General features: G+C 38.1%; 1 protein-coding gene across 11 annotated transcripts in view; it reads right to left on the reverse strand.

The window, feature by feature from the left end:
* The window catches only part of XPO4 (exportin 4), a 160,008-nt gene that overhangs the window by 46,606 nt on the left and 92,963 nt on the right, over positions 1 to 20,439 (reverse strand). For 9 of the 11 annotated variants that reach the window (XR_009451303.1, XR_009451304.1, XM_059684193.1 and 6 more), the window contains 2 exons: positions 17,987 to 18,144; positions 17,566 to 17,764 (listed from right to left, as the gene is read on the reverse strand). Coding sequence is in view for 9 of the 11 variants with exons in the window: in XM_059684193.1 (XP_059540176.1) it covers positions 17,566 to 17,764; positions 17,987 to 18,144 (357 nt within the window). In the remaining 2 variants the exon portion in view is untranslated. The remainder of the gene's footprint in view (positions 1 to 17,565; positions 17,765 to 17,986; positions 18,145 to 20,439) is intronic. The other 2 variants (XM_059684195.1, XM_059684190.1) reach the window with 1 other exon arrangement.

The following is a 20,439-nucleotide window of genomic DNA, read 5'->3' on the forward strand; positions in this document are numbered from 1 at the left end:
AACATAATGAATTAAGTATTGAATGTCTATAACCAGGGGTGGAGGTGGGGGGAAGGTATTATATAACTATGTATGATTAAAGAGATAACAAAAAAATGGAAAGTGATGGGATTGTTTGAGTTTTAATTTTATGCACTATTTGAACTACTTTACCAATGAACATACAGTTCAAAACATTAAAACTGCAATCTGAAGTGATCTTAGTAATAAAATTATTATAAATGTGAAGAAAAAAGTAAAAATGAAAACTTAGCCTGCAAGAAACAGACACATTCCTAAAAAACATGTGGCTTGTTCTTTGGAGAAAAACTGATACTTCCATAATTTTTAGTTAGTTTAAATCCTCCCCCCCCCCCCCAAAAAAAAATACCACCTCAGTCAATTCACAGGTGAGAGCTAGTCAACTAATCAAAACAAAAAAAAAACCACAAAAAACCATCTTATCTTATACAAACTGATTTTAAGAGAACAGAAAAAGAGGACAAGCTGGGGAGTGATCTGTGAGGCTGGTAAAACGGATACCAAACACAGTTCATAAGGGACCACGATACATGGTCATCAAGTTGGGTTTCATTCAGAAATGCATGGGTAATTTTAGTGTTAGAAAATCTATAAAAGCAATGTATCACATTACCAGATTAAGCATAAATACATTTAATAATATCCAATACTCATTCATGTTTTTAAAAACCTATTAGCAATTCTGATAAAGGATAGCTCAAAAACCTATAACAAACACTATTCCTAATGATAAGCCAGAAAAAATGTTTTCAGTATTCAACATTGTACAAGAAAAAGAAATACAAATTGTGAAGACTGCAAAGAAGCAAAATTGTCATTTACAGAAGATATAATTGTCCATAGAAAACTAAAATGACTAAAGACGAATTATTAGAATCAGTAAGAATTTTTAAATTTAGTACATATCAGACCAATATAGAAATACCAACTCATGCATTCCTCAATTCCAGGAACAACCTGAAAAGTCAGGTTTAAAAAAGATATAATAGCAACAAAAATATAAGGTACTAAATAAAAAGTTGTTGCTTTATTGGAAGACAACTAGACCTAAATTAGTATAAAAAAACCACATTTATGGATAGAGCTGATATAGTAGTGATGTCCACTCTTCATTAAAGGTCCCCTATAACCCAACTTGACAAACAGAAGATTTATATGAAAGAATAAAAAGCAAATACATCCAAGACTCTTCTGAGGAATTGGGAGGGAGGACAGAGAGAGGGAAAGAACAACATCTGTCCTAGTATATCGAGACATCCCCTCAGAACAAAGCAAAATATGCATGCAGAAAGACAAACTGACCAATCAAGAAAAACCCATTTATATGTGAAAACTAGAAATATGACAGCAGTACTCCAGAAAATTATTGAGAATGAAGGGCTATTCAATACAGGTTGCTGGCAGAAAAAAAAAAAGTGAAGAGACAACCTACAAAGAATGAGAAAAAATATTTGCAAACCACATATCTGATATAGGTTCATATCCACAGAAGACATACAAGTGGCCAACAGGTACATGAAAAGGGGCTCACCATCACCAATCATCAGGGAAATGAAAATCAAAGTCATAATGAGATGTCCCCTCACACATGTTGGAATGGCTATCATCAAAAAGACAAGAAATAACAAGGACTGGTGAGGATATGGAGAAAAGGGAACCCTGTGCACTGTTAGTGGGAACGTAAATTGATTAACCACTATGGAAACCAGTATGGAAATTCCTCAAAAAAAATTAAAAAAAGAACTAACATTCAAACCAGGAGTTCCACTTCTGGAAATATATCCAAAGGAAACAAAAACATTATCTCACAGAGATATCTGTACATCCGTGTTCACAGCAGCATTATTGACAATAGTCCAGATATGGAAACAACCTCAGTGTCCATCAATGGATTAATAAATTTTTATATACACATACAAACAATGGACTATTACTCAGCCATAAAAAACGAGGCCATCATACCATTTTGACATAATGGATGGACCTTGAAGACATTATGCTAAATGAAATAAGTCAGGCAGAGAAAGACAAATAGGATCTCACATATGAGGGGAAAAAAAACCAACACCAGACTCACAGACTTGTGGATTTGTGATTACCAGAGCTGGGGATCTAGAGGAAGGGGGTCCAAAGGTCCAAGCTTACAGTTATAAGATTAATAAGTACTAGGGATGTGATGTACAACTTGATGACTATAGTTAACATAGCTGTGTGCTATGAAAGCTGTTAAGAGAGAAGATAATATTAAGAATTTTCACACCACAAGGGCATTTTTTTTTCTTTTCTCTTTCTTGTATCTATATGAGATGATGGATGTTAGCAGAACCTATTGTGGTTATCATTTCACAATATATACCAAGCCATCATTTCATACACCTTAAACTTATAGAATGATGTATGTCAATAAAACTGGGGTGGGGATGAGGGGGGCTAGCCAGTTTGGCTCATGGATAGAGCATTGGCCTGTGGACCAAAGGGTCCCAGGTTCAATTCCGGTCAAGGGCACATGCCCAGGTTTGGGCTTGATCCCCAGTGGGGGGGCATGCAGGAGGCAGCCGATCAATGATTCTCTCTCATCATTGATGTTTCTCACTCTCTCCCCCGTTCCCTTCCTCTCTGAAATAAAAAATATATTTAAAAAAGAAAACTGGGGAGGGGGTGGGAATAGAACAGAAATGAATGAATGAATGCTGAAAAAAAATCTCAGGGTCTCCTGTGTGTGTCTCGGGGACTCTTGTTATTAGACAAGAGGGTCCTCCATAGGTCTTTCCTATTCATGTTTTTTAAAAAACTGTTTCGAATTTGATAAAGGATCACTCAAAATACTTTATTAGCCATATAGAAATAAAATTAAATCTTGATACCATATTCAAAATTAAATTCTAAAGTGGTAGTCATGAAAGGCAAATGGCTTTAAATTATTTTTGATTGGTTTAGTGAGATAGAGAGAGAGAGAGACAGAGACAGACAGAGATTTGTTGCTCCACTTATGTATTCATTGGTTGCTTCTTCTTGTATGTGCCCTGACCAGATATTGAACCCACAACCTTGGTATATTGGACAACACTGACCAACTCAGCTATCCAGCCCGGGCATGAAACTTTTAGAATATTTAGAAGAAAACCCAAGAAGGGTAGGTATCTGAAACAAGAAGCCAATAATGCAAATCATAAAAAAATGACAATGAGCTCAACTAAGATGAAGAACACTTGTTCATCCTAAGATACCATCAAGTCTAAATGCAATATAGTATCCAGGGACTGGATCCCGGAATAGAAAAAGGATACTGGTGGGAAGTAGGTGAAGTACAAATAAAGCATGTAGTTAATAAAAAATGTAATGTCATTACTTTGTTAGTTTTGACACATACCATGGTTATACAAAGTGATAATATTAGGGAAACTTGGTAAAAGATATATGGAAATTATACTATCTTGGCAACATTTCTGTAAATCTAAAGTGATTCCAAATTAAAGAAAAAAATACCATAAAGTGAGAAGAGGGCCACAAGCTGGGAGAACAGAGCTGCAACAGTATATATAGAGAGAATTTCTACACATCAGTAAGAGAAGAACCTTATAGGAAAGGGGCCATGAACTAATCCAGCCTTTCATACGAATGACCATGAGAATTACACATTTACAATACAAAAAGATGCTCAATGTTATTAGAACTTGGGAAAGCAACTTAAGACTATGTTTCATTTATTTTTATTTTTTTGCACGTTAATAAGGCAGCCAATAGACATCAATGTGCTCCTCACCCGCCTTCCTCTCTCTAAAATATATTTTTTTAAAGTGCTTCTGGTGATGACTCAGAAGGAAATAAGGAACATTACTGGAAACTGGAGGAAAGACAATCCTTTTTAAAAAGTGGCAAAAAAGTTAACTGAATTATATCCTACAATTGTGTGAAAAGTACAATTTATTAGTGAGGAACTTGGATATTTTAGCTAGAGGAATTTCCAAGAACCATAATGAAAGTGGAGCCTGGTTTCTTCTTGGTGCTTACAGTAAGATGTAAGGGGAAAGCTATTTTAATGCGTGAAATGTTAAAATAAACCAGGAGTTGATGATTTGAGAAATTCCCAGCTGATTTACATCACAAAACAAAACAAAAAGAGGAATGCTAAAATAGAGGAGGTTAATTATAAGAAAGCATTGCTGTAGAGAGAAAGCCAAGAGTAGTGCTGAAGAGATTACATATGTAACTCAAGGATCCCCTGAACCAACCATCTAAACAGAAACGAGGAAGAGACATGAGAATAGGAGATCTACGGAGGACCCTCTTGCCTAATGACAAGAATCCCCAAGACATACACAGGAGACGCACGAGAATCTTGAGAATGTTATATCAGCAGAAACACTGACAACTTGACCTAAAAGGGTGAGAGAGAGAATGAAATAAAGGAACTCTATTGGACCACCAAAATTCTACTGGTAAGAACAGGCCAATCAGCTGCAAACACGTGCTACCCTTCAAAAGAGTAAGGATAAATATCAAAAGCAAAGGCAACGAAAGTAAAAATAAACAAATGCGACTATGTCAAAGCTTCTGCACAGCAAAGGAAATCATCAACAGAATGAGAAGGCAACCTAATAAATGGGGGAAAAATATATTTCTTATATTTTCAAATCATCTATCTGATATGAAGCTAATATTCAAAATATATAAAAAGCTCGTACAACTCAATAGCAAAAAAAAAAAAAAAAAAGACCTACAAATGGCCAACAGACACATGAAAAGATGCTTGTCACTTATCATCAAAACCACCAGCTATCACTTCATACCGATTAGAACTGCTATTATCAAAAAGACAATAAACAACAAGTTTTGGTGAGGAGGTGCTGAAAAGGGAACTCAACAACCCCAGTACTGTTGATGTGAATGTACCTGGGTTGCAGGTTTGATCCCGGCTCCCGACTGGGGATTTCACCAATATGGAAAACAGTATAAAGAAAGGTACCTCAAAAAAATAAAAATAGAACTACCATCTGATCCAGCAATTCCACTTCTAGGTATTTATCCAAAGAAAACAAAAACACTATTTCAAAAAAATATATGCCCCCTGCCCCCAATGTGTTCATTGCAGCATTATTTACAACTAGAGGCCTGGTGCATGAAAATTTGTCCCTCAGCCCAGCCTGCGGCCTCTCGCAGTCTGGGACCCCTTGGGGGATGTCCACCTGCCGGCTTAGGCCCACTCCCCAGGGGGATCGGGCCTAAGCTGGCAGTCAGACATCCCTCTGGTAGCCCGGGAGCCCTCAGGGGATGGCCAACTGACAGCTTAGGTGCCCCCATGGGGAGCAGGTGTAAGCCATCAGTCGGACATCCTTAGTGCTGCCAAGGAGGCAGGAGGGGCTCCTGCCACTGCCGCTGCACTCACAGCCATCAGCCCAGCTTTTGGCTGAGCAGAGGTGCCACTGTGGGAGCTCACTGACACAAGGGGGCAGCTCCTGCATTGAGCATCTTCCCCCAGTCGTCAGCATGTGTCATAGCGACTGGTCATTCCGCCGTGAGGATCAATTTTCATATTACCTTTTTATTATATAGGATGGCCAGACATGGAAACAACCTAAGTGTCCACCATTGGATGAATGGATAAAGAAAATGACATATTCTCTCTCTCTCTCTCTCTCCCTCTCTCTCTCTCTCTCTCTCTCTCTCTCACACACACACACACACACACACACACACACACACACACGAAACATTAGCCATATAAAAGAATGAACTCTTGCTATCTGTGATAACATGGATGGACTTTGAAGGCAGTATGTTAAGTGAAATAAATCTGACAGAGAAAGACAAATACTGAATGATCTCACGTATATGTGGCATTGAAAAAAATGAAATAAAACAAAAAAACAAACAAAACTGAGATCACATACACAGAAAATGGATTGATGGTTACCAGGAATGGAGGTGATAAGGTGGACGAAATGGGTGAAAAGGATCAAAATGCACAAATTTCCAATCTATAATAATAAAAGTGTAGTATGCTAATTAGACCAGACGTCCTTCCAGACGACCTACCAGACGAAGCTGGGGCTGCGAGGGAAGCCCAGGTCCTGGGTGCCTGCCAGCGGCCAGAGGGAAGCCTGGTTCCCGGGTGCCAGAGGGAAATCAGTGCCGGCAGCAGGGGTAAGTAAGGCCTACTCTTGCACGAATTTCGTGCATCAGGCCTCTAGTTATAAAATAAGTCATGAGGATGTAATGTACAGTATGGTGGCCATAGTTAATAATACTGTACTGCATATTTAAAAGTTGCTAAGAGAGTAAATCTTATAAGTTCTCATCATATGATGAGATTTTTTTTTTAGACTTCTGAACTGATAATATTTAGCTGAGATCTTGGCTTAAGGTGATGCTTCAATGGGTTGAGACTCTGAAGAATGTTGGGATAGGATGAGTGTATTTTGCATGATGGATAGATGTGAATCTTCAGGGGCTGAAAGGCAGACTGTGGTAGACTCCAAAATGGCACCCAAAAAGATGTCCATATCCTCCAGACTAGTGGTAGCCAACCTTTCGGACCTCACCACCGGTTGGCGGCCGCTGCTCCAGACCATCTTTTATGCAGTACTTGCAAGTTTGGCAAGAACTGTGATGGTCAAGACACAGTAATATTAGGGAAACTTGGTAAAGGTATATGGAAATTATACTGTCAGTGGGAGGGGCTCATCCTGGACAGTATGGCTTTATAGGTTGAGTGTTGCCCTGTTGACTGAAAGGTTGTCAGTTTGATTCCCAGTCAGGGCACACAACCAGGTTGTGGATTTGGTCCCCTGTTGGGGTGTGTATGAGAGGCAACCAACTGATGTTTCTTGCTCACATTGATGCTTCTCTCACTCTCACTCTCCCTTCCTCTCTCTGTAAAATAATTTTTTTATTTTTGTTAATCCTCACTCGAGGATATTTTCCACTGATGTTTAGAGAGAGTGGAAGGAAGAGGGAGAGACAGAGAAAGAGAAACATCCATGTGAGAGAGACACATCAACTGGTTGTCTCAGGCACATGTCCCAACCAGGGCCAGCGAGTAAACCTGCAATTGAGGTATGTTTCCTAGACTGGAATTGAACCTAGGACCCTTCAGTCTAAAGGCTGACACTCTACCCACTGAGCCAAACCGGCTAAGGCTCTAAAATCAATTTTAAAAACCTTATTTTTAATGGGAGGGACTCACTAGTACCATCAACTGTGGTACCGGTAATATTCTTGCACTGGGGTGTGGATTCACTCATGGTCAATTTATTATGTTTCAGAAACTATGTGCTTTATTTTATGTCTGTATCAAATACGACGTAATAAAATCACCTATGATGGTTTTGAGGACTAAAGAAAGATAATGATCAAACACAATGTGAAAAAAGGCCAACACAATGCTCAATTTGTTATTAGCAGCAGCAGAAGGTGGTTTTATTAATGAACTAACAGTTATTGAATGCTAAGAGCTAAGCATGTGGAATATGAAGATGAATAAGATCGTTTCTTCCCACAGAAACATCTGTGGCCTGTTTATATACTTCACAAGCATGTGCTTTGCAGATATCATTTGTTAAGTCTTAACAGTTTCTCTTGCCAAAATAAACAGACTGGTAACCCATCTTAAGAGGAACTTAGGGGGTAGCATCTCTGACCTCCAATGTCTCAAGGAAGAAGCAGGGCATTTTCCAAAAACCACCTTCATTGTTCTTCAGTATATACATCATGCATGGTATTATAATTTACTTATTCATATTCAGAAAAGTACAAAATATAAAAGCCTTTTTGTTGTCAGAGAGTTCAACAATCCCTCCCATAAAGCCCTGATATAAGACAAAAGAGAAGACCTCAAGAGAATGTAAGAGCCTATTCATTGGATGGTAATTTAAAATAAGAACTAAAAACTGCTAAAGAGGCCACTGGCTCCTTTTGAACACCAATACAAGTAATTCATCAGGCAAAGTGTGAGTAATGTAGTTAATGACAATTGGCAACTAGAGCTTTCAGTCTAATCATGGTGAACTGAAACCTAACCGTGTGCTTTTTCATAAATCTTGGCCCTGCTCCATGGCCACCCTGGCCAACACCCAGCAGCCAAGCCTGAGCACGTGCACAGTGATGATGGAGGAGTCCCAAGTAGACACTATGTGCTCATGCCCTAAGTATTGATAGGCCTGCTGCCAGAAAGGCTTTGGAAACGGGCTTAGAGCTTATGAGACTACTTGACCCCACTTTACTCCATTTGGGACTGAAGCGTGGGGAAGGTGATTAAATATGATATCAGCACTTACATTCAATGCCCATAATTAACTTGGAAGTGTATAGGGGTGAATCTAAAGCTCTTCAGCCATTAAAAAAAAAAGTCTGCCTTTGTCTGATGTAAATATATAAAAAGGCATTAATTGTATTTATGAAGATGCTGCCAAACAAAGCTTTGGAAAAAAACTTTCAGTATGTAAATTGCTCCACTTTTTTAAATTTCAGAAACCGAATCCAAAAACACTGTTTGATTCCAGCTATATAACATTCTGGAAAATAAAAAAATATATTGAGACAATAAAAATATCTGTGGTTGCCAGGGGGTGAAGTAGGAGGATAAATAGGCAGAGCACAGGATTTTTAGGTAGTGAAACTACTCTGTGTGAGATACTATAATGGTGAATACATAACATTCTACATTTGTTCAACCCAAAGAATGTGCAACACCAAGAGTGAGCCCTAGTGTGAACTGTGGACTCTGAGTAATATGGACATGTTAAGGTTGATTCTTCAACTTTAATAACTGTACTATCTGGTGGGAGATGTTGATTTTATAAAACTGTGTTGGCAGGGATATAAGGGAATTCTGTGTTTTCCTCAGTTTTGCTGTGGATCCAAAACTGCTGTAAAAAATATAGTGTGCGTGTATACCTAATATCAGATACTGCAGAAATGTACAAAGTAAGTCTTGTATAGAAGATAAATCTCAAGTAGAGTAGGTCTAAATCCAATTGCTATGCTGCAAACTCCAAAAGTATTCCTATCCACTACAGTACTACAGTTACTAGCAGGTTTTTGGTATAAGCCATCCCCCATTAGATGTTTCTCTACAACTATCAAATAACCAACATAACAACTTCCAATCTTTTCTATGAAATTGGAAAGCTCTATCTTTGATCATTAGTAATGTCTTCTTATATAAACATAAATTACATGACTTAGTTTTTAAAAGCTTTGAGTCACAGACATAAAAAAAGGGCAGTAAGATGGGAATGGGTGATTAATTCTCACATGGTAGAGTTTATTCTAAAGAATAACCACCTTTAAGAAGTTCCATGAGAGAACTTGGCTGGAGATCCTGGCTAGAGAACCTGGATAGACTGCTGATCAACTGAAAAAAAAAAAAGAAGTTCCATGACCTTAGACTTTGTATTCTCATTTCCAGCTGGAGGTTACTGCTGCCATACTGCTCTTCACAAGGATTTGGGAATGAAAACACAACAGAGCTCACAGAGAATGGGAAAAAAGTGCCAAGAACACTGGCAGAAAGTTTACTGACAGCGTTCATTTGCAAACACGATGAAAAAAATCATTTGGCAGAAATAGCTTATGCAACAAAAAATGTGCTGAGTGTAACAGAAGGGGTTAAACACTCCAGGTTTTACCAATATACTATTTCTTAATCTGGATGGTTGGTACACAGTTGCTCATTTTATTATTCTTAGAATTTTTATATAAAGTTTTTCCTTTATATAAATGAAACATTTCACAGCCAGTTAAGCATTTACAGGCATTGGCACAACACCCAAATCTCAATGACAGGTCAAATAACACATGTAATGCACAGAGCAAAACTTTCACAAGACAGGATAACGCAGGAATGGAGACTATAAGAGCTGTACTGGTGCATGCTGTTATTCATCTGTGTAAGTACTGAGATTCTTTCCCTAGGGTAGCAGTATCATTTAAGGCAAATATGGCAATTTGGGGAAATATAACAGTAATAACATAAGTAAAACTCTCCATTTTAAGAAAGAATTTAAAAGTCTTTGAATGTCAAATACAAAATAAAATTAATTCCTTCTCTCATGATTTTTATTTAAACTTCAAAGTACCTGTGCAGCTGACAGTATTCCTGGCTTCTGAAATCCCCCAGGAGAAATTGATTTAGTGGACAAACAGTGCAGCTGTTCAATGAGTCCTATAGATAGATTACTTAAAAATATACCCCACAAAAAACACCATGAGTTCGAGTTGTGATTGACAAGTTTTTTAAATGATGCATTCCTAGATTAACATACTTTCTTCCTTTTGGAAATGCATAACAAATTCCCAAATTCTTAATACTAAAGAATACATATGAATTAAGCACCATGCCAGGCACATGGTAGATATTCAGGACATATTTATGGAAGGAGTTAATCAGCAGCACTCCCACTGGAGTGATATCTCAGGAATTCCCCTGGCATACGTGGGTAGAAAGATCCCGTTCTCTACTTCATTGAAGTGTTTCTTTTGAACCCCTAACCCATTACATCTGGTTATGTTTCTAATGCCATATGGAACAATAGTTATGTTAGTAAATTGGCTTTATTCTAAATCCACTATTCTCTTCATGTGCCAGAAGTCTGTAACACTTAAACACTGATTCTGTGCTAGGACTGGTGCAGCAAATTGAAAAAGTAAGAACTGACAAGTCAGCATTGGTAAAATTATAAACCAATCAGAATTTAAATAAAACACTAAAATTATTTTTAAAGCCTTCTTTCAATGAGAATCTATATTTAAGATGCAATAATAAATTGTCTTCCAAATATCCTAATAGAGCTAAAATTACTGTTCGTATTAAAAAGAAGACCACTGTAAATGCCAGGTTTAAACAAATAATCCAGCATCTCAGTCAATTCTTTGATCTTTCAAGCAGAGGGAGTGAATGCCTATAAATGGGATGGCCAGCCGTGGGCAAACTACGGCCCACAGGCCGGATCCGGCCCGTTTGAAATGAATAAAACTAAAATGAATAAAACAAAACAAAAAAAAAGACCGTACCCTTTTATGTAATGATGTTTACTTTGAATTTATATTAGTTCACACAAACACTCCATCCATGCTTTTGTTCCGGCCCTCCAGTCCAGTTTAAGAACCCATTGTGCGCCTCGAGTCAAAAAGTTTGCACACCCCTAGCTAGACTGTGTCTTGCTCTCATAGTATCATCAGAACTGCTGGGTGGGCGTGCAGCGTGGCTTCCCAAACAGTCCCATCCTCTAATGAGCTAAGGTTCATTGTACTGACGTCACCATTCCAAAAAGTCAACTACTGCTTTCCCTCTTATCACTGAAATATCACTCAGGTTTGCTTCCCACTCACAGTTTGTAATTTGGCCTCAATGAACTCCTTTGACCACATCTCTTCTCCACAAAGTAACTGTCCATGGAGCTCTAGAAACTAGTACTGAATTAAGAATGCTGAACCTTAAATGCTGTCATGAGGCATCACACTCTAGAATGAACTTCTAACAAGTTCATCAAGTTTTTTTCTTTTTTTTTAATTAAATCTTTATTGTTCAGATTAGTACATCTGTTCCTCTTTTTTCCCCCCTCAAAACTCCCCTCCACCCAGTTCCCACCCCAGCCTCCGCCCTTACTCCACACCCACTGTCCTCACTCATAGGTGCGCGATTTTTGTCCAGTCTCTTCCCGCATCCCCCACACCCCTTTCCCCCCAAGAATAGTCAGTCGATTCCCTTTCTATGCCCCTGATTCTATTATAATCACCAGTTCATTCTGTTCATCAGATTGTTTATTCACTTGATTCTTAGATTCACTTGTTGATAGATACATATTTGTTGTTCATAATTTGTATCTTTACCTTTTTCTTCTTCTTCCTCTTCTTAAAGGATACCTTTCAGCATTTCATATAATACTGGTTTGGTGGTGATGAACTCCTTTAGCTTTTCCTTATCTGTGAAGCTCTTTATCTGACCTTCAATTCTGAATGATAGCTTTGCTGGATAAAGTAATCTTGGTTGTAGGTTCTTGGTATTCATCACTTTGAATATTTCTTGCCACTCCCTTCTGGCCTGAAAAGTTTCTGTTGAGAAATCAGCTGACAGTCGTATGGGTACTCCCTTGTAGGTAACTGAGTTTCTTTCTCTTGCTGCTTTTAAGATTCTCTCTTTGTCTTTTGCTCTTGGCATTTTAATTATGATGTGTCTTGGTGTGGTCCTCTTTGGATTCCTTTTGTATGGGGTTCTCTGCGCTTCCTGGACTTGTAAGTCTATTTCTTTCACCAGGTAGGGGAAGTTTTCTATCATTATTTCTTCAAATAGGTTTTCAATATCTTGCTCTCTCTCTTCTTCTGGCACCCCTATAATTCAGATGTTGGTAAGCTTGAAGCTGTCCCAGAGGCTCCTTACACTATCTTTGTATTTTTGGATTCTTTTTTCATTTTGTTTTTCTGGTTGGGTGTTTTTTGCTTCTTCGTATTTCAAATCTTTGACTTGATTCTTGCGATCCTCTGGTCTGCTGTTGGAAGTCTATATAATATTCTTTATTTCAGTCAGTGTATGCTTAATTTCTAGTTGGTCCTTTATCACAACATTGAGGGTCTCACTAGATTTCTTGAGGATCTCACTACATTTATCGGCGGTCTCACCAGTCCTTTTGAGGGCCTTACTAAATTTATCGGCGGCTTCTAAACAGTTCTTGAAACACCTTAAACATGTGGTTTTGAACTCTATATCCAGCAGTTTGCTTTCCTCCATTTCTGTCATTTGTGTCCTGTTTCTTTGTCTCCGCATTTTTTATGCTTTCTTGGTGCACCCCCTTGTGGTCTTTGTGCACAGTCTTATTGTAGTTAAACCTTGATTGTTGTAGGTAACACTGGGGGGGATTTGACCTCCAGGCCAAGTGGCTGTGAGAATCAGCTGTGTCTGCAGTGGGAGAACTTCTGTTCTGATCTCTAGGGAGGTGCTAATCTAGCCTCTGCCTGAGGCTATTCAGCAAATTCCTCTGTGCAAGGCTTGGGCGGGGCGGGTCCCAGGGTATCAACAGGGCAGGCTGAGCGAGCGAGCAGTTATGGCTGCTCTCAGTCCTGTCTTCAGGGGCTCTGCTTCTCAGTGTCCCAGCAATTGCTGCAAGTACCTCGGAGAGAAAGCTGCCCTCGAGTTCCGACGGATGCCAGACAGTCCCGCTTCTCCCGTTTGAGTCTGGGTCCCCAGAGACTTGCCCGGAACTGGAGCTCAGAGCCTGAGACTCCCTCCCGATTGAAACAGACAACCGCGCCCTCAGCCGCCAGCCCACTCCGCATGCACCTCCGAATCTTAGTATTTTACTTCCGCACCGCACCTCCTCTGAGTCTCGGTATGCTTTTCTCTTTCCTTCTAGTTGTAGAATTTCCACTCAGCCAGCCTTCCTGTGGTTCTGGGTGATGTCCGTTCTGTCTTTTAGTTGTATTTTTGAAGTGGTTGTGCGAGGCAGCAATCTCCGGTGTTTACCTATGCCGCCATCTTGGTTTCTCCTTCAAGTATTTTTTTCTTTACTACCTTGTCCTGATGGTCTTGAGAATGGGCTACAAATGCACTAAACTTAAGTATAAAGTTCTTCCTTTATAAAATGTATCTACAACCACCTCCCTTATGTACCCACTCCACACACCAAACACACATATATTTCATTTTTTAAGCAGCATGATGGCTGTTTCTGAATGAACTCAACCAGTTACCATGGCTTCTGTCTGAGGAACCTAATGGGGGCTGAGCTTAAAATTATCTACTGACAAAAGAAATCAAGAAACCAGAGTACTGAGTTTGAGTCATATTAGCTTCAAATTTTACTGATTTAAAGTGCATGTGTTTGTAGAAATATGAACAATTATTTTGTTAGGATTTTTAAGTCAATAGTTTCATCCCCACAAACATTCTTTTTTTTTTTTTAATATATATTTTATTGATTTTTTTACAGAGAGGAAGGGAGAGAGATAGAGAGCTAGAAACATTGATGAGAGAGAAACATCGATCAGCTGCCTCCTGCACACCTCCCACTGGGGACGTGTCCACAACCAAGGTACATGCCCTTGACCGGAATTGAACCTGGGACCTTTCAGTACGCAGGCCGACGCTCTATCCACTGAGCCAAACCGGTTACGGCCCCACAAACATTCTTAACTCTTCAGTTTGGCAACAGACAATAACTTTATGGGGGGGTGAGGGGTTTGCAAAAGTCCTTGGCTTCAGGGAGTCACAAGTAATAGCAAGAAATTTTAACAGTCAAGGACAACGTGGTTAAAGGCTAGAATTGCTCTTTTGAGCACAGTTTCAGGTAACTACAATGTGAGGGTTTGTCACAATCTCTTTACAAACAGGCTAAAGCCACTGAGCAAGGATGTACTTCATGAACGCATACAAACATCAAGAATTTTTCTTCAGCCCTGGCTGGTGTGGCTCGGTTTGTTGTGGGTTGGACCCCCATCAGGGTGCATGTGGGAGGCAACTGATCAATGTTTCTCCCTCAGATCAATGTTTTGCTTTCTCTCTCCGTTCCTTCCTCCCTTCCTCTCTCTAAGATCAATTGAAAAAATAAAATGAACTTGTTCCATTAAAAAAAAAGAATTTTTCCTCCCCTTAAGATGCTTTTTCCCCCCCTTGCTACAGTAACACAATCAAGATCAGACACTTGAAATTTCTAAAGAGATACAATCCCCCCGCTGGTATGAACCAGGCCGCAGGCGGGCATATGCACAGGTTGCAGGCTCGATCACCAGTGTAGGGTGTGCAGGAGGCAGCCAATTGACGATTCTCTCTCATCACTAATGTTTCTATCGCTCTCCCCTTTCCTCTCTGAAATCAATAAATATACATATATATTAAATAAAAGTAGTTATTAAAAAAATATCACAATAAGACAAGTGTATGTGCTGAATGTCTCCCTATTGGGAAAAGAAGTTCCTTTGATATATAAAAAAAGAAAATCAGAAAAAAATCTCACAAAATTAAAATAATAAAGAAAACTAGTATTAAAATTATTGGTTTGCAAGTTAGTCTTACTTGGTAAGACAGTACAAATAATACAGGCACTCAAAATTTATTATTATTAATCCACATTTTATTATACACACATACAGGCACCTTCATATAGTTAATCCACTTCATAAAATAGCAGAAGTTATCATTCCAACTATATTGACTAGGAAACATGCTCATAAAGGGTAAGCAATTTGCCCAGGATTGATTACTTGGCTCATGAGGTACTGTCTCCCTCCAAAGTTCATACTCTTTCTGTTTCACGCTGACTCCCAAAACAGTTTTTTAATATCCCTCAATTTTTCTATTTTATTTTATTATTATTTTTTAATCCTCACTCAAGGATATTTTTTCAATTGATTTTTAGAGAGAGTGGAAGAGAGAGGGAGAGACAGAGAGAAACATCAATGTGAGAGAAACACATCGATAGGTTGCCTCCTGCACAAGCCATGACCTGGGCCCGGGCCGGGGAGGAGCCTGCGACTGCGGTATGTGCCCTTGACCGGAATCGAATCCGGACCCTTCAGTCCCCAGGCTGACGCTCTACCCACTGACTCAATCGGAGAGGGCAATCTTCCTATTTTAACTTAAAAGATCATTCCTTCACACATCTTCCACCTTGGCTCAACTCTGTATTATGTGTTGGCACCACAATCACTCAGGGAAACTTTGTCTCAGAAGCTCCACTTTGGTACAAGTACTTCGATGTCTGCTGCACCTATCCAGTCCTTGGACCAGCATATAGTAGCCACAATGCAATCAGTGGAAGGATGAGATGACACTAATGAGAATGCCTTCAGTGTTCTGGCAGTTCACCCTGTGGGGTGGCTTCCGACCCCAGCCAAACTTCACCAACCTTGCCAAATTGGCTAGTATAAATCAAGCAAACTTTACACATACCTTTTCCCTCTACCTTTTTTAACAGGTAACAAATTATTGTTTAAAACATTTTTAAGTGTCATAAACAGATCAGCGAAGAGAAATGATGAAAAGAAGTAACACTTTTCTTCAGTGAAACCTATCAGGTATATCATAACTAGAGCACACCTTCTTGTAAAACAAGCACACTTCTCGGGAAGTGTGTCTAGGGTTTCTGTATTCTAATATTTCTGAGTGAGACCTTGAGAGAAAAACCATTGCCAAGTTGTCTGTCTCCTGGTCAAAATAAATAAACTCTAAACTTAAAACTCTGCAAACCAAGAATGTTCTGTATCTTCCAGCAATTCTTCTATAAAACATTTAGAAACATCCTTAACCACAAATAGAAACCAAAAGGTAGCTGTGTTTCTAAATATGAGGTGGACATGCTGCCTAATCGATCTGGTTTAGAAAACATACAAATGGGGGGAGGGGGGAGGGGACAAAGTACAACAAAACTGTGTTAAATGAAATCTGACTGACTCAGAATCTGTGATAATCTGAAAGGGATCTCAACAAAGCTTAAATACTTAAAATGTCCCCGTATGTCCATACTTCAGACATAATTGTTCCCCCTGAGAAAATCACATACGATGCCTTTAAGCTTCAATTCCTCTACTACCTACATTTTTCCCAACATACAAATGTCTGCCTGACCTGGTTCCTTTCCTCATCAAACTACTGATGCCCAGCCACATAAGCATAACCACTCCAGAGTCCTTTATCCTCTGAACTTCTAAGGGATAAGAAAAAACACACTCCCAGGCTCCCAACAAAAGAACTCAGTTAAGATTTAGCATGAAATTCTAACAGATACCTATACTCTTTTAACCCCTACAATCTTTGAAAAAGATCCACATTTTGATTCATTAAGAGAATAATTAGATTCTATAATTTAATAACTACTTTTAGGGGGGAAAAAGGCACAATGATTTCCCATGATTAATGTGGATATTAACTATAGCTGTTACAAATGTAGTTGTGTTTCAAGGAGTTCTGGTACATGTTTTCCAAATTAAATACAAAATTTGGAAAATACACATTTGAAAATTTTTACCAAAAAACATCTTCAGTGGCTGTTACTTGTCTTCATTTTAAATGTTATCAAGATATGCTATTAAACTTTAGCAAAATTAAAAAATTAAAGAGCACAGTCTAATCAAAATAAGCAGGTTATAATTATTTGAACCAAATAATATTTACATAATTTCCTTAAGGCTAAATTTTTAAAATTCTCAATAAATATATAAAGTTATACATAATCACAACTACAAGTCTACCACAAAGTTAGCAGCACTATTTAAACATAAAAGCTCTTATTGTAAAATAGAACTTCAACATAATTCTTAGTATAAACGTTTCATTCCATTTCCTACATTCAGGTACTAAATTATCATAAAGTTAAATCTTGAGACCAATACATTTAATCTACTAAAGTGATTTTAATCCACAACATTTAAAAAAAAATCATGTTTCTAAACACAAATTACCAAGTAATTTGCACATAAAAACAAAAAAAGGGGGGCAATTTTAACAACAGCTCGCACTCACTTAAAATTACTACTTGTCATGAGAAATGTCTCAAAGGCACAGCAAATTTCCTTGTGAACAACAGACACCATTAATTCAGAATGGTCACTTACCACTTCTTCCAAAGCAGCACTACGCCCAAAAGAACAAGTGAGGTGTGTGAGGCAGTTCACAAAGGACGAGAAAAGCTCACTTGGAATGGCAGTTAAGACGTTTCGAGGGAACACAGTTATCAGGTTGCTGATAATGCTGGAGATCCCCACAGCTTCAGAATCTTCTATTTCAATTCTACAAATCAGGTAACAAATGTTACTGGTGGTGGAAGACAAATTACAATAACTCATTTCCAAACATGCAAAACTTTTCACCTATTCATTCATTTTTAAAGGCATGTCTCTGTATTAATTTCAAATTACCATATAATTCAAAATATACAAAGTGGAAAAAAAATCACTAGCTTTTGTTCCACCACTGTTAAGCATATAGACAAACATGAAAGTTCCTTTTTTGGTGACAAAGGGCAAGTATACCTACCCATTGATAGTACTCAGTAAACCCTCAATGAAGTGTGCTAGGTAGTCAACCTGTGCTCCTTCATCGGGGAAGACAGGTCCGTGCAAAGAAGCTAACTGGGCGAGGCACTGCAGAGAATCTTGTGCCATATCCGAATCTTCTCTGATTTTTCGATGTACCTGTTAGAAAGAATTGCTAATCCATAAAAATAAATTCTTCTTTTGTAAGGGTCACATGTCTATCATGCTGAATGAGGTAAGCGAAAACTTCACAATAGCTGGTTATTTCTAGAAAATTAATCCCTGAATTAAGCTAAATTTGAGAATGTCCCTCAGTCCACTTTACATTATAGTCCATGATTTCAAACATATCAATTAATTTTAACTGAGGGCTACCTACATTTTGAACATTGAATTGTCTCCAGCATGCTATGACAAAGAGAGAAACAGATGCTAGCCAGTCAGACATACTGCTTCTTCTAAAAACAGCAACGACAGTCATCTGTATTATGCTAGCTATGCCTTGCTACAGCTCCTTACTAAAGTTAGCAGACAAGTTCAATCAAGAGTATACAGATGCTGCTTTAGTGGAAGTAAACAGTTGCACATGAAGAAAACCAATATACCACTCAATTCCTAGACATTCATTCATTCAACGAACATAAAGCATTCTCCCAATAACTCTGTAGATTGCTTAAAATTTGTTTCAATCTCATTTTACCCTACATCAATAATATATGCTAAAATATTTAAAAATAAAAATTGTATTTAAATTATATTTAAATCCACCTTAAACCTCATCTAGATTTTATTTCAATGATACAATGTAGATGTGAAACACCCAGTATACATATAGTGTTCCTATATTGCTCCCTACTTTTACAATGTTACTAATATTCTCAAATTTTAAAGATGCTTCATTTTGCCTAGCCAGGTTAGCCCAGTGGATAGATTGTCGGCCTGCTCCATTCCGGTCAAGGCCACATGCCTGGGGAACATCCCCAGTGAGTAGTGTACAGGAGGCAGCCAATCAATGACTCTCTCATCACTGATACTGCTACCTCTCTCCCCCTTCCCTTCTTCTCTGAAATCAATTATATATAAATTTAAAAAAATAAAATAAAGATGCTTCATTTCTGTGAGCTCACCTAATTAAAATTGCCAAGGAAAACAGTAAAGAATTTGTGACCATTTTCTACTTTCCATAAGCATCTAACTTCTTCGGCCTTTCTTTTCCTACATAAATCTCTTTGCTTTCTGAATGTAGCATAATTTTAAACATTTATTCTCTTTTTGGTTTAGGTTATGCTCACTTTGACTCTGCAAACCATAATAATTATTTGAAGTCAGAACATTTCTCTTAAGTATTCACTGGTAAAGTGCTGGGACACAGTGAACAAATACTAAAAAAAATCCTTATTCACCACTGATTCCATTAAGATTTAATCCCTGAACTTAAGGTTCTAAGAAACTTAAAATACTAAAAAGTCACAAAGTTAACTGATCTACTGGCATATTTTAAAATGTTACCCTCTTTGGTCTAGAGTACTGGATGGCAAACCATGGCCTGCAAGCCTAGTCTAGCTTCCTGCCCATTTTGTATGGCTGTGATTTTGACATTTTATATGGGGGAGGAAGGGGAAATAATCAAAGAATATTTTAAGAAATGTAAAAATTATAAAAATCCACATTTTTACATAAGTTCATAACGGTTTTACTTGAACACTGCCACACTTGTCTGTTTGGGTGTTGTCTACAGCTACTTCTATACGACAAGCAAGCTGCCTCAGAGAACACATGTCTGCACAGTTTAATATTCACAAGGGCCTTTACCAAAAAAGTTTGCCAATGCCTGGTCTAGAACAATGTAAATGTTTTTCAAAATATATTCTATATTTTAAGTTTTATATAGTAAATGTGTAAACTATACAAATTCCTATGCCCACATTGTCTAATTCATGCAGTTTTGAACACAACTCATTTGGAAGTTCCTTGTCTGAAAACTAACTGATTTTCTGTCATCATGCCCTTGCATCTAACATTAAACATGATATCCGGGGATGCATATCAATGGATGCAATGCAATGTAGTTCAACAGTGGGTTTCTTCTCAGCCCAGAGAGCTAAATGGTTGCTTGTTCCTGGTCTAGTAGTGACAAATCAAAAGAAAGAATACCTTTAATGAAATAACTAATATTGACTATGTAGTAAAATAAAAATAAGAAACTGTCCTCAGAGCCTACCTGTACTGTTCTCTGAACTATGAGCCACATATAACCCATTGTAAACCAATATTCTTACATAATATAGTAGGTTCATGCCTTCTTCTAATTTCAGCATTACAAAGGAGTTCTACTATATCTGAATTACACTCTACACATTTAAAACTGAATTCATCGCCCAAATAGGAAAGAAGCAGAGGGATAAAGAAAAGCCAAGTCTAGCAGAAAATCCAGAGAAGTAAATAAACTATGAA

Source organism: Myotis daubentonii, chromosome 2, assembly GCF_963259705.1.
Source record: "Myotis daubentonii chromosome 2, mMyoDau2.1, whole genome shotgun sequence".
NCBI classification, from domain to species: Eukaryota; Metazoa; Chordata; class Mammalia; order Chiroptera; family Vespertilionidae; genus Myotis; species Myotis daubentonii.